The sequence below is a fragment of the Dicentrarchus labrax genome, unplaced genomic scaffold, assembly GCF_905237075.1.
Source record: "Dicentrarchus labrax unplaced genomic scaffold, dlabrax2021, whole genome shotgun sequence".
Lineage (NCBI taxonomy): Eukaryota > Metazoa > Chordata > Actinopteri > Moronidae > Dicentrarchus > Dicentrarchus labrax.
The window spans coordinates 24,860,411-24,875,115 of NW_026136705.1; the positions used below are offsets into that span (position 1 = coordinate 24,860,411).

General features: G+C 40.1%; 2 protein-coding genes across 3 annotated transcripts in view; both read right to left on the reverse strand.

Annotated features, from left to right (window-relative positions):
• Window positions 1-14,705, reverse strand: part of LOC127364742 (core histone macro-H2A.2) — a 74,830-nt gene that overhangs the window by 49,316 nt on the left and 10,809 nt on the right. The window lies entirely within an intron of this gene.
• Window positions 1-14,705, reverse strand: part of larp1 (La ribonucleoprotein 1, translational regulator) — a 49,870-nt gene that overhangs the window by 10,144 nt on the left and 25,021 nt on the right. Inside the window, exons 4-10 of one of the 2 annotated variants that reach the window (XM_051402576.1) lie at window positions 12,268-12,339; window positions 8,621-8,777; window positions 6,286-6,420; window positions 5,519-5,671; window positions 2,959-3,121; window positions 1,288-1,432; window positions 135-309 (exon numbers count right to left, since the gene is read on the reverse strand). In XM_051402576.1, the coding sequence (XP_051258536.1) occupies window positions 135-309; window positions 1,288-1,432; window positions 2,959-3,121; window positions 5,519-5,671; window positions 6,286-6,420; window positions 8,621-8,777; window positions 12,268-12,339 (1,000 nt within the window). The remainder of the gene's footprint in view (window positions 1-134; window positions 310-1,287; window positions 1,433-2,958; window positions 3,122-5,518; window positions 5,672-6,285; window positions 6,421-8,620; window positions 8,778-12,267; window positions 12,340-14,705) is intronic. The other variant, XM_051402577.1, reaches the window with a different exon arrangement.

A 14,705-nucleotide genomic window follows, 5' to 3' on the forward strand; every position in this document is an offset into this window, starting at 1 on the left:
CTTGTGATTTGAAGAAGATTTGAAACCACAAAATTATGATGCATGACAGGTCAGCCTGCAAAGCACTAATTATTCTAACTTGATTACAACCAAATATAAGGCTGATCACTACAGTAGAATGGAGAAAAGTTTACCTCTGGGCTCCTCTGTCAACTGTCTTGGGACAAACTCAGGGCAGTTGATCAGCTGAGAGAAATCGGTGTGGGTCTGGTTGGGCATGCTCAGGCCCGGCAGAGGCCACTTCTCTGGATCCACCTTCCGACGGATCTTCATGTCGATCACTTCCACTTCCTTACTGTCCTTCAAGGCCTGTCAGGAGAGAAGATGGGTCAGTTAGTCCATGCAATAACAGAAATATAGTACTATCTCTGCATTAAGGCCCTCACTGATGTGGATGGACATGTGATATATAAAGTATTTGTGTTCACAGGATCAACTAGGTGTGAAGATTTTTATTATTATTATTATTATTATTATTATTATTAATACAAATTCTGTCAAATGTTTAAAACACCATACTGTTTTTTTCTATTTGAGTGCTAAACCTCAAGTAAAAGCTTGTAGTAAATAACTTTAGATCACTTTCACACCTAGTTTGGTTAAAAAACACAAAGAACACAAATTATCCATTGTTGCCTTTTAGTTCTGGCGTCACTGACTTTTTACAAACCAACAAAGAAACACAGGTAACTCATTTATTGGACAGTTTTGGTGATAACATCCTGCATTATCAGCGCTACATGGGCCCATGAGGGGAAATCAATTTCTGGTGACTGACAAAAAGTCATGCTGCACTTTACTAAATGTGTTTTTATCTTCTTTCACAAAGAGCTCTGAAAACTGATTATTAGCTAATTGACCTATTATTTCAGACCGCTCCTGGATCTGCCTCCTCCTAAGGTCTCTCTTTTGCGTTATTAGACATTCCCTATAATTAAAACCAAAAAGGGTAATATGCTTATTTGAATGATAAAACTGATTATCACTCTCAGTTTAGCTTAGCATAAAGACTGGAAACAGGGGAACGGAGCTAGCCTGGCTCTTTGCAATGGCAACAAAATCCTCCTTCCAGAACCTCTTAAGCTCACTAATGAACACGTTACATCTTGTTTGTTTCCTGAAGTGTTTTTATGTCAGGATACCCTTCTTATCCAGCTGCCCTTTTGTGGATGTTTCCTTACCTGTCTTGATTTCAATTAACTGCTGCTAACCACGTCAGATTTTTGTTCTCTATTTTCACTGGTCACTTTTGTAGGACGAATCAGGGAGTCAAAGAAGTGTACTTACTTCCAGAATGAGGTTGACGTCGGTGGTGAGGGCCTGCACTCTGTGGAAACTGGCAATGAGTCCAACAGGCAGGAAGCCTTCCTGATCCATCTTTCTCCGCAGGAAAAAGTCACGCTCCAGGTTGTCCAGGCTGAAGTAGTACTCACTGAAGGGGGCAGAGAAACAGAGAAACACATTGTCAGCATTATCCAGCAGTCTTGCCGTTTTCTCACTTCTCCCTCACATAAGTGAGGGAAATGAAGAGAAAGTTAAGACAACTGAGAAGCACACAGTCAGATTACGAGCAGAGGGAATGAAAACAGGTAGAGACCACACAGGACTGCATTGACTAGATAGAAAACATTTAGTAAAAAACACTTGAAACAGACTTTGGTTTTCAAGTGTGTCACTTGTAACCAGATACCATCCAAGGAACTACTAATCAAAAACAGAGTATTTCACAGGATTTTAAGGTCTCTGAGTAACTTGATACATACTTAAACTGAAGGGGGCACTGGGTGCACACAAGGAAAGTGTTAAGCTCTTTCAGTCAGGTGCCAAAAAACTACTATCACAACACACAATGTCTTCATCTGCAAAACCTTGACTGAACCTGTAGGTTAAGGGGCAGAATTTAGGTGAGGTGCATCATTTTATTTCTAACATTGTTATTTGCGTTTATTTTAAAATTTTAATTTAAGCATCCGATTAATCATAAAAGCACTGGGGTCACAGCTTATTCTGTTAAGTGAACAAGTCCAGCTGAACTATTATTAAGGGTGAATCAGTCAAATTGTGGCCTGTCTTCCATGCAACAAAAAAAAAAAAAAAAATTTAATTTTTTTTTAATCTTTGAAGACAACTTCTTATTGTTTATGGCAGTCGACTGTTTGGCAGAATCCAAATTGATCAAATCTAAACAGGCGAGCCTACTGACCATCTCCCAGGGTTTCTGCAGTGTTTAATAGATTAAAAGACAAGCATGAACAATTTAATGGCATCTAGCTGTAAGATTGCAAAGTGCAACCAACTATAAGTCCTTGATCCAACCAAGCACGAAGGAGAAACTACAGTGGCTGCAAAACTCCTATCTAGAGGCAGGGGAGAGGTTATATGAGTGAAACTGAGTGAGAGGGCTTATTACTGTAGTTGCTCAAACAAATCTATTTTAGCTTGCATAAAATTTCTGTGCTCACATAATATAAGATCTCTCATTGCTCGCTCTGAGCAAGCACAAATATAACGCCATAGTTCGTGGCAACTAACACCTCTACTATGAAAAACATTACTGCCTACTAGAGGCAAGGAAAAAATACCTCTGTAACTTCAATTTTAAACAGTGTCCTGAACAGAAGGCAAGCTTTTAGTCTGAACTGTAGTCAGGTAAGAAGATCTTATTTAACTCAAACTAGTATCCAGACCAAGACCAAATATCTGAATGAAGGTTCAAATGTACTGTCTCTACAGCAGTGTGGTTGGGACAAAACAACGTGCAACAGTGACTAAGTTTTCATTATTTTTCCATTTCCATGCTGAGATCAGAGTTGTGAAAGTTCTCTCCATTGATGTTTAGTCAGAGAAGAGACATGAAGAGCTCATCACTTCTGCAGCACGTCTGCGTGTCTGACCGCAACCAATCTTGTATTTGTTATTGTGTTCTGTGTTTATCTCGAAGGAAGGAGCTGCACTTACATCTGCCTCTTGATGTAGTCCTTCAGCAGGTCCTGATCGACAGAGTAGAGGTCGTTGCTGCTCATGTTGTCGTAGTAGTAGGTCACCGTGTTGCCAAACTTCTGGCTGTAGGGTCCATCTTTCATTTCGTAGGACTTGTAGCCATAGTGGTAGTCATAGTGGCCTTGAGAGGACAGAAACAGCCAGTTAGATGGAAATAAGCATATAGTTTATCTAAAATATTTAACTTTCATGCTTCACTGGATGTTGTCTATTTGAGTGAAGATGCCAGACTCTGACTCCACAGAATATTTCTGCGTTGTTTAGGGCATTTATTTTAATAGCACTTCTTCACTCATGAATCTCTGCTGAGCCAAAGTGTTTGCAGCTGGTCACACTATTGGTTAGTATTTGATGGTCAACAAAATCTAACCAAAATATGGTCTAATTTAGGAACACAGTGTTAAGTTGCAAGTAAATATATTGCCCAGATTTATTAATCTTTTAATTCAACCATCTTGTTTGAATTCAAATTTGGGGAAAAGTTGTAGGATGTGGGAGAGTGACAGAGTAGAGGAGCCAGAGAAAGAATCAAAGGTTACAGTAGAAATAAAACTGTTATCAAATTGGTTTTTTTAGTAGGATATAAACAAGTGTATATTAAAATATACATCCAAGTTGTAGACCTATCACAAACAAAGGTCAGCTCATGTACTTGTTTTGCTCCAGGCATTAATAAGAAAGAAAAATATCTAAGAATTAAATAAAAAGAGCCTAAAGAGTGAATGCAGTCACTGACAAATACAGAATGTGTTTGTGCCAGTACGTAGGAGCACACACATGCAAGAGCTGAGTAAATACACAAAGACAAAGTTCATCTGCTCAGCATTAACTCTGACCGTTTTTTTCAGTGCTCCTGAAAGTCAACAACGTGTCCTTGAGGAGACGGGGACGGACGTTAAACTCTTATTTCTTCCTCCGGGTTGTTTGTAATCTTTGTTTTCTCACACGCTTTTCTTCCCTCTTATGAAATTCAAAGAGGTACCAGTGATTTCTCTATCTCAGTCTGGGGAGGGGAGTGAGGAAGGAGGAGGCAACAAACCGAGAGAGAAAGTGAGAGGAGGGGAGACGGTAAGAGAAGACAATGTGTAGGAAAAGAGCGAACAACAGGGAGGAAAGAGGGAGAATCCTGCCAAAACCAACAGGCCTTCAGGGAAACCTGCTTCTCCTGCTGGATCCAAGGCCTTTCCTCATTCCAACATGATCTCTCTGGCTGTTATTGCACTTTTTTGTTTTCACTGGAGCCTCTGTGGGGCCGGTTTAGGGTCACTAACCACCCAGTCTGAGAGCAGAGCCAGCCCAAACACAAACGAAACTACATATGGCACAAAAATTTAGAGTTAAGTCAGATCGCTTTTTGTCGAGCAAAGTCAAACATTTCTAGCTTGTATCAAGAAAAAGATAATGAATATTTAAAGCAGTAGGTTATTTTTTTACAGAGATGAAATGATTGATACCACTTTCATGTCTGTATACTAAATACAGCCGTCAATAATCATACGGTTATCATAAAGACTGGAAGCTAGCCTGGCTGTGTCTATTTATAACCAACAGCACCTCTATAATGTTACTAATAAACACATTATATTTTGTTTGTTTAATCCAGGAAAAGAAACGCAGCAGTTGCACCACAGAGCTCCCCATAAAACACAAGTTATTTTTACCTGACTTTTGTCCCTAAAAAGCCAGTGTGACAAATATGTTAAGGGTGGACAAAATGGTACAGTTTGTTTTGCCTCACAGCTTGTTCCAGGTGAAGGGTCTAACTGACCGTGTGGAAGGCTGTAATCGTTGCCTGCTTTATTGGATTGTGGTGGGACTGGCCACAGCATGAATAGTTCCGTTATCTCCTTTAATTACAACAGCCCTTTCCTATGTTGTGACTGCTGAGCTCTGTTGTTTAACTATTCAATTTTTGGTGTGATTAGCTACTCAACCAAGCGCGCTATGCCTAGTTTGGGAAGTGTAACGCCTAAAAGATTGCAATGTGTTTTTATCAGCACACTGTCACACAAGATTACTCATTAATAGTAATATCATCAGTGTTTGTGTTTTGTTTTTGAGCTTCAATGCTGAGATCAGAGTTGTGAAAATTCTCCTCATTGATGTTTAGTCAGAGAAGAGACATGAAGAGCTCATCACTTCTGCAGCACGACTGACTGACACATCCACAGCACACTGAACCAAATGACCTTTCTTACCCTGACTTTCAGTTTGTACATACTGAGCGTCACTGTGAATTGTTAATGTCTGAATATCAGCGTCCCACTGGCACATTCTTGCACATCTGTTATACTGGAAAGTAACTGAACTGTTACTAAAAACTGTTTCCGGTGACACACAAGCAGCACAGTGGTGAAATCCACACCAGTGTCTTTGTGTGCCAGTATTTTTCCAGGAAACACAAACAGTGTCTGATGACCACATAAGAAAGGCCTAAACATATCTTGAGGACAGAAAGCCGGTGGTGAACTTATATTTATAGTGTTTCACGTTTGCTTCCATGCGTCTGTCCACAAACCTCTTGCGCCACCTCTGCCTCTTCCCCGACCTCTTCCTCTTCCACGTCCGCGACCTCTAAATCCTCCGCGGAACGGCGCTCCCTCGCTCTTCACACTGGACACCTCGTCATGGTCGTCACGCCACTCCCGCTCGTACTTTTGACTGTGCCAATCTGCAGAGAAACCGACAACAACCTTCCCGTCAGCACAAACACGTCAACACTGCTGGACTAGTAGAACAAAATTAAATCTCAAATGCAGTTTGGTGCAATCATAGTTGTGAAAGTCAAGGGGAACTTTCAGTAACTGCAGAGTCCAGCAGAATGAATAATGTTTTTAATCAGAAGGAAGTTACGTTTAACTTGTACTCTTCTGCACACTAACAGATGTCATGTCCTTTTAGCTGCAAACTATTTCATTTCCTCTGTGAATATAAGCAACCACGTTCTGTACACTGTGAACATTTAAAGAGACAAACTATAAAAGCAGAAGTAGCAGATTAGTAGGAGCACACACAGATCTCTTCACATCCTGCTGCTGAGTCACACGCACTGTCTCAACTAATGCGCACCAACAGATCAGCTACAAAAAACCTGCTGTCAGGTATTATCATGACTCAAACAGCACAAACTAATAACTTATTTAAAGCTTCATGTAAAACCAGCTGGGTGGGATTTTAAACTCACTTCCAGCCGACACTCACACCGTCATCTACGCTAAGTAACCTAAACAAATGCTGCATCACTCGCAGTGATGCCAATTTCAGATGATGACATCGCTGACTGACCTCTGAGGTCGTTCCTGGCGTTGGGAGGCAGGCGGGGGTTTTCGTTCTGTCTGCTGTTGTTCCTGGAGGCAGAGCGCTCTCTGGGACCCTCGGACTTCACCTCGATCATCAGGGGAACCCACTTCTGCTTGTTTCCTGTTTGTAAAGACATGAAGAGGCAACATAGTTAAGAAAGAAAACCTATTCATTTGAATCATTTAGAGCTTTGAACTCTGAAATGTGTCTGTAGGAATCCCTTAATCTTTTATTGATCATAAACCTTCTAAACCAAATTGTACTGGAAACATTAGCAGGGTAAGGTGAACTTTTAGCAAAATGTTATTTTATTTTCTGCCTAAAATTCAATTCAACTTTGTATATTTTGAGCATTTTTCCTAGCAACAATCTCATATGCCTCATGAGCTACCAAACACATTGTATTTATGCCTACAGGTAAACCTGATTACAGACACCATTTACAATCTACACTCCATGGAAAAGATGACTAAAAGGTTTTGACAACAGAAAGACAGGGGGTAATGATAAATCCTGGATGAAACTGACTTGTTACGCTGAGGAAAGGGACACCGATTTCTTTTTTTCTCCTCTGGTAACCAACTTTAAAAACTTAAATTTAAGACCATTTCTAAAATTGATACTCTAACACTTCTTGATGACCTGAAAATACCCGGTGTATTAAATGTAAAAAAGATAGAAATTGTAAGTTTAACTTAACCACACAGCTGTGTGGGTGAGGTTTTGCAGCTACTGTAACATGTCCAACATTTTTCCAGTGGATTTTGTGCGACAGAACATCACCTCTGTATACTGGGTGGTTAGCCAACGTTTACCACATTCAGCTACTAAATGTTGTCAATGTGCAACTTCTATTGGTGAAACTGCACCAAGTCTCCTGCAGTACTTCTCCTGGCCAGCAGGGCGCATCAGTGATCTGCTGTTGAAACAACATCTGGTTGTAGGGGTGCTGTGCTGTGCTGTGCGGTGTGTGAGTGTGTGACAGACACCACATGCAGTGGCAGAGAGGAGATGATAGCAAGTTTTAAGTGACGTGGCCATGTGTCCATCTGCTGACTGAGTAGGTAAGGGAAGGAGGGAGCGAATAAAGGGAGAAAAGTGCTACCGTTTATACAGTAACAGATCTTTGACAACAGCAATGTGGGAAATTAGTTTGTGGAACGGCTCAAATGGCAAGATGGCCGACCAAAAAACAACAGTCCAACAGCCACAATGTTGACTGTTTGTGAAGCCCCTCAAACTTATAAAACACAGACTAAAATCCCAATTCTAAAAAGTAGTCAGGTGACCAATTTAGGGTTTAAATATATCTTAAGCTACCTAATTTTGCTTTAATGCTGAGATCAGAGTTGTGAAAGTTCTCTTCATTGATGTTTAGTCAGAGAAGAGACATGAAGAGCTCATCATTTCTACAGCACCTTTGCAGGTTAAGTCGGACACAGCAGATCTGGACTAGACGTTAAAAAAAAAAAGAAAAGCAGTGAAAACTAACTGCGGCTGTCACTAGCGAATCAAACACGCTACACTGAGCTACTTTAAACATCTTGGACTCATTATAGACAATTGTGTGTGATGTCCAGGCGGTTACAATAAATTCAGTTTCGATCAACACATTTCTATTTATAAAGGACCTGTGTTATCCATACACTCAGAGCACTGTCTGTTGCACATCCTGTTGCTTTAATTCAACCAATCTTGTTCCCCCGGTTTCTTCACCATGTTCCTGATCCCCAACAAAAACAAAACTTACCAGCGTCACAAATGCTGCCTCGAATATCATCTGCCCTCCCACACCCAAACTCTCACACATTTAGCACTCACAATAGCAAATGACACTGATCCACCCTCCCCCCGTCAATCATCACTTCACATTACTGCCATCTGGATGGAGATACAGGACCTTAAAATGGGGGAGTTTTTGAACAGACTTTGCTGACTATGTTGTGTGCTGGGATGTATGGTTGTATTTATGGGGACTCTATTTTCTTTATCTGTGTATTGCTGTTTTTATACCTCTGTTTTTCTACATTAAAGTGGCTGTGAATAAAGTCTAAATCTAAACTAATACTTAGGAAGAACTATAAAATGCTTGACGAGGCAAAACATTTGTGGACAAAAGTAATAAATGAAGAATATGGTCCATAAAAACTAAACAAGGCCAAGTCTATACTGTCTGGTTGAGGTTATATTGCTCACTAGAAAAGCCATGTTTGTTGCCTTAATCAAAAAAAACCTCTGTATGGCGGCCATTTTAGAGTAAGGCCTCTCTCAGGTGGACTGTTTAGTATTCAGAATTTTTTAGCATGCAATCCATAATAACCTTTTTTCTTCGGTCCGTTCTTCTGGGAGTCGTCATCACCGTTCTTCTCCTCGCCGGAGTCGTCCGACTTGGCCTTCAGGTTCTCCTTGCTCTCCTCGATGATCTCTCTCTTCTCCTTGGACTCCTTCTTGGTCGTTGTTATTGTCTTCTTAGGTCCCTGGCAAAAGAAACAGATTGAGACAGACATTCATTTAGAAAACAGCTGTAGTTTAGGCTAACAGTTAGGCCCACCCATCAGAGGAGACCTATTCAAACAAGGATAGAATTATTGAAAAACTATTCTGGGTAACACATTTATACAGGGCATGAAAATAGCTGAAACTAGTGCCACAGATACAATGTTATATGCTCACATATTAACACATTTTCTAATTAAAAAAAGTGGAATCTGACCTCAAAACCAAAATATTTCTTCAGTTAAACATGCACAAGATTACAGTCAGGCAACAGGCCGTTTGCTTAACCCCTCCCCCGAACAGTGACTCTCCAGTCTTAGCTTAGCAATATAACTAGCAGGCAGTACAGAGCTATGCTAGTTATGTCAAGCTTTGGATTTCTCAGCATGCCAACGTGGGGAACATGGAGTATATATATCAAGATCTTTACCTGCTACATTTTCAGCCAACTTACAGTAGCTGATAAACGCAGCTAAGGACAGTGGTCCTTTCAAACTGACATAAATAAAAAAAAAAAAATGCTTTTGTATAAGTCTATGAAATCAAGGACCAATTGTTTAAAAAACTATTGTAATTTTGAGAGATAAATCTCTGTAGCAACAGTAACTAAGGGAGGGTCGTGGTTTAGCAAACAGTCAACTGTTCATTTCTTAGGAAATTTACACTGTATGTGACACCGGAAAATAAAACCTTGTCCAGCAGTCACTATACTCATTCTTCTTCTAGCTTAACAACTACCAAAGTAGCATATATAATCTACAATATTCAGTATATCACACCAAACAATCTAGTTTGTGGAACAAATTGGTATCAGTATAAAAAAAAAAAAAAAAATGTTTTATGGAGATTTTATATCCACATCAATCTACGCATTTTATCCATTCAGGTTGAAAGAACATTATCAAACTACCTCCTCAGGGCCACAATAAAAGTCAAACTGTGGGAGCCTACAAGACTTTTGCATGTGGTTTATTTTCATTATCACACCTTTTGTTCGGTCTCATTTATATGTTTGACTGCAGCAGAGTAACACGAGTACAACCACTGTCCCGCAGCCAAGCCTAGGGTAGGTATCCCATACATGAATTGCCTTTACTGGTTATCTTCGCTCACAGAGCCGATATCAGGGGTTTATTCAAATCAAAAAGGGTTCAGCCGGTCATCTCCGCTACGGGAGCCCAGCTATCAGCAACACACATATCTGTAAAGTTTGACACTCCTGAGGGGTTTGCATAGGAGTCATGCAAAGTGTTTGACTCACGTCGAGTAAGTAACAGGAAATACGCCACACTTCAAGCCTCAAACCATACACTGACCACCCACCCACCCACCCACACCCACACACCCACACACACACACACACACCTTGACATGATCAGCCTTCAAGGTATTATATCGCAAACTAATCTAATCTCATTGAACTCAAATGCCCCGCTTCAAACATGCACTGTTGTTCTTAACAACATTGTTAATTTGAGTCTCAGCAAACAGCAGAAAGAGGCACAAGCAATTCAGTTACACTTTCAAACAAATAAAAAAAAAAAAAGTGCAAATCATAACCTTTATGAAATGTAACGGGTTTAAAATGATGTGATTAGACTGGTGGAGAAATGATTTTAGAAAGCCGATGGAACACATTTCAAATCTAACTTAAGCCCCTTTACTTTTGTTTGCTTGCAGGGTTATCACCAATACATCAGTGTGTTAGAGCTTTTAATTTAATGCTCTTCAATGGGTTCCACATGACATATAAAAAGGCCCCAGGCTTAAACTTCCAGTGGAACCTGCAATTACCTTCTATTTTATTTATACCATTCATTTATATTATCCCAAATACTTTTTCTGCGAAATGTGTGCATTATGTTAAGCCCTTTTCAGATGGGGGTTACGCAACACTGCTTCATCTATCTGTTGACGATGGTAATGATAGGACCGCTACGGAGAGACTTACAATACTTGTGATATTTGTGCACAGCTGGTGCGCGAGGGGAAGCGATGTAACTGCTTGAAAACACCAATTTCTGTTCTCTCACATGCACGTTTAAACGGGTTCGCGGAAGCCTTAATTACTGAGCAGATCAAGAGTGTGAAGGATGCTCGCCCCCCACTTCACTCTCATTAGTGAATATCCTAATAAAATGTTTCATCATTTATTAGATAGTGAATCTGCCCATTTATAATCTCAAAGCACACAATCTAAAATAAACAGAGGAATTACTGGTTCGATTGTTATTGTGGTTGTACAAGGAGTATTCTGCCCCATACTGGGAGGGGAAAATCACATTTAACTAATAAATAATTGCATATACAGTTTAAAATCATTCATTCGCATTCACAGGATTTCCTGATTTATTAAACTGGTGTAATATTGCCATCGCATTTACATGACGAGGTGCATGTCATAGCTGGTCTTTAGAGTAACAGAGTGCTACTGGTCTTTAAAAAAAAAAAAAAAAGGCACAAAGTCCAAAACAAAAGTTAATTATAAATGAAGGTTTACTAATCTGTGGCCTAAATGCCGAGCTTGTGTATACTTAGTATTAAAATGGTTGAATATAAAGAACGTGAACGTTGATTTTACATTAAATTTCTCAAAGGAGGCACAGAAGCAAGCAGAGGATTAGAACAGACACGGGTGCAGTTAGGCTTTCGATAACAGAATTCAGCACTCTGCAAAATAAAATCCAACTGAGTCAAGATGCTAAAACAAAAAAAATATACGTTTGGAGCTTTAAACATTGCAGCAGGTTGTGAACTGAGCCCAAATCTAGCTTGGTGTGTAAAATTTGAGTGTATTTTTGCCAAGAAAATATATAAATCATTGGTCTTAGTTTGAACGCATGTGCACTATTTGGTCAAAACTGTAATTACCAAATATAACACGATTTAACTGCAATGTAAGCACCCCCGATATTGTACTCTGGGGGAGGGGACATTTTTGGTGCAAAGGATAATATCTGTGCTGTTATTTGATTGGTGCTATGTGTATATAATGTCACCTGTTCACCTGGACTCCTGCTGTATTTACATAAAGGAACATATTGTAAATGAGTCTTAAAATAACTCTCGTGTTCTTGTACTTCTGTCTGACCGGGTGTCCTCTCTGTCAAATACGCTAAACTAAAAATAAAAAATGAACTCCTTTGAATAATTTGGGATGAACCCAGCATTGAGTGTCCAGGACATGACTTCAGAGTGCTAAAGTTAGCAAGCTAAGCTAACTAGCTTCCACTTTCTGGGTGGAATACAAAAGTTATCAACACGTCGGTTACTCCCACAAGGGGACAGGAAGTTTGAGGTTTCCATACACAAAGAGTGAAGAGAAGTCAGTTTGACTTTACATAGGGTTTTAACTGACTTTATGACATTGTTTTGATGTTTCTTTCTTTGTGTGGTGTTGAATTTTTAGATTTTTGACTTGTTAGAGGAATAGGCAGGCTGCAGGTTTCATAGGCTGCTGGTTGAACTTACAGTGAATCTCCATGAGTCTCTGACCTGCCTGACAGTCGGCGGGCAGGACACGGTCCGTGTCACTGCCTCAATCTGAACAGAGGGAGGGAAGAGGAGTTTAGAGAAGACAATGAGGTGGATTATGATGCACGCACACACACACACACACACACACACACACACACACACACACACACACACACACACACACACACACACACACACACACACACACACACACACACACACACACACACACACACACACACACACACACAGTATGTAGGATATGTACACATAGGTGTTTGAACTCTATGGATGTGAGGAAGAAGTCTTAAAACTTCAAATTTCAGGCCCTGAACTGAATTTACAAAGTCATCAGTGAGTCTTTCCATGCAGTTATAATCTAAGTCTTTTTTGTTTGTTGTTATGATGGAGTGAAAAAAACCTAATTACTGCCTCTTTAAAAGCTCTTCTCAGGGCACAAGGGCATTATGCTTCTTCCTGTAGCCATCAAACACAGTGAAAATGCCAAATGGATGCTGCACAAGCTGTGGATAATAGGAAGCATCTGCTGCATCTACTGAGCTCCCTCTGGGTTTTAAAAAGTACAACCCATATCATCTCAATGGCTACTGTTGTGCCATTACATAAAGACAAGGCATATATTATTTTGGCTTTGGATTGTGAAGTGTGAAATGGTAAAAAAAAAAAAAAAAAAAAAGAAGAAAAAGCCATTAAAGTTAGACAACTGTGTTTAAAGCTCAGGTGTGAGAGGTGGGGTGCATTTCCTGAAGCAATGACAACATGTGGTGCAACGGTTGAGAAAATGTCGACAGTAATGCTGAGATCAGAGGGATGCTGATTCATTCTTCCTCCACCACAGGAAGGTACAGATAAGCTTCTGTTACAGACAGCTTCACAAACAGAAATAAAGGATCGTGAACATGGCTGCAGTTACAGTATAAACCACCATCCAACACAAGAAATCCATTTCACTCTGAACAAAAAGAAACAGACAACAAAATGGGGTGATAACTGATAAGACAAACAGACAAGTAGTTTTGTTACAAATGAACAACAAAACACATGGAAGCCTGTCCTGCGTATGGGTCACTATAATCATTCCTCCTGATTCACTGACTAATTGTTGTAGCTCTAATTTAATCTATAATATCAAACAATGATGAAATGATGATGAAAATGAAACTCACATGTTCCCCCGAGCACGAGGTGATACTTGTCAAATTGACTGTTTTTGTTCAACCAGCAGTCGAAACTCAAATATAGTCATATATATCAATTAAATATATAGTTAAAATAATATAAAACCAGAGAAAAGCAACACACTCACGTTTGAGAACCTGAACCTAATTATAAAAATTGTAATTAAGTAATTTTCTCTTGATTAATTAGTCTGTTAACTGTTTCTGCCCAATATTATTTGTCACTACGTGTCAGTGTTGAGATTTAGTGTACATCCCGTAGATGTCTCTTAAATGTCAGGAAGAATGAAAATGTGTTTGTGGTGCCAACATGACATTCAAGTGTGTTTTATGCTTTAAAATCTTCAAGGGAAAAGCTACAAGTGCAAATTTATTCAAGTTACAGAAACGTTACCTTAGATAAACATACTCTCAGTAGGCGTTTTTAAACTTATTTTCTTAATTTTGGCAACTGGACATTTTATTGCATGAAATCTGAGGTTTAACTTCGCAATCAAAACCCCTCTTATATCAAATTTCAGCTTCTATTTCCCAGTGTGCATAATCTGTGGAATTCAGCGATTGATTTACAGCTTTAAATGTTACGTGAAGGACCATGAACTCTAGCACCCTAAAAATAGCATAAGCACAGATCCAGGATTGGTTTAATGAAGGGGATCCCTAAAAGGACATCCCTTCCCAGGCCTTGGCCACTCCACCCCTCTCTACAAACGATTTCTGCCACCGGACCCGCCGGTTATTCCTGGCTCCAATGATGTGACCCTGCTCGGGGACACACGCGCTCTCCCTCATGTTCGCTCGGACCTGGCTTCCTAAAATAGAGGAGGTTACCAGGGTTGCTCTCCTCTGACACAGTGTCAGCCAGAGATCAGAAATAGAAAAACGCCTCTGAAGGGTGATTGACTACTGCTGCTACTGTAACAAATTAGATGCATCCCCTGTCGGACCAACAGCTGTAGATATAGGGGAGGGGGTCAGTATGTTGGATGTATGGTGAAGGCCGCTAGAAAAACCTAAGCTGAGCTGGTCTAGACTGGAGTCCAGCTTGAATACAACAACAGGTGTTAAAAAGGCACTGACACACCGGGCCAATGCGGGGCCATCGGTGAGTGTCTGCAGCCGTAGTTTTTGAGGTGTGTTCTGCACTGCTGGCACTCGTCTGCAGCTTTTCCTGCTGACTGAGCATGTTGAATCAGCAGCGGAGGCCACCGGTGAGAGAAATCACTCCGATTG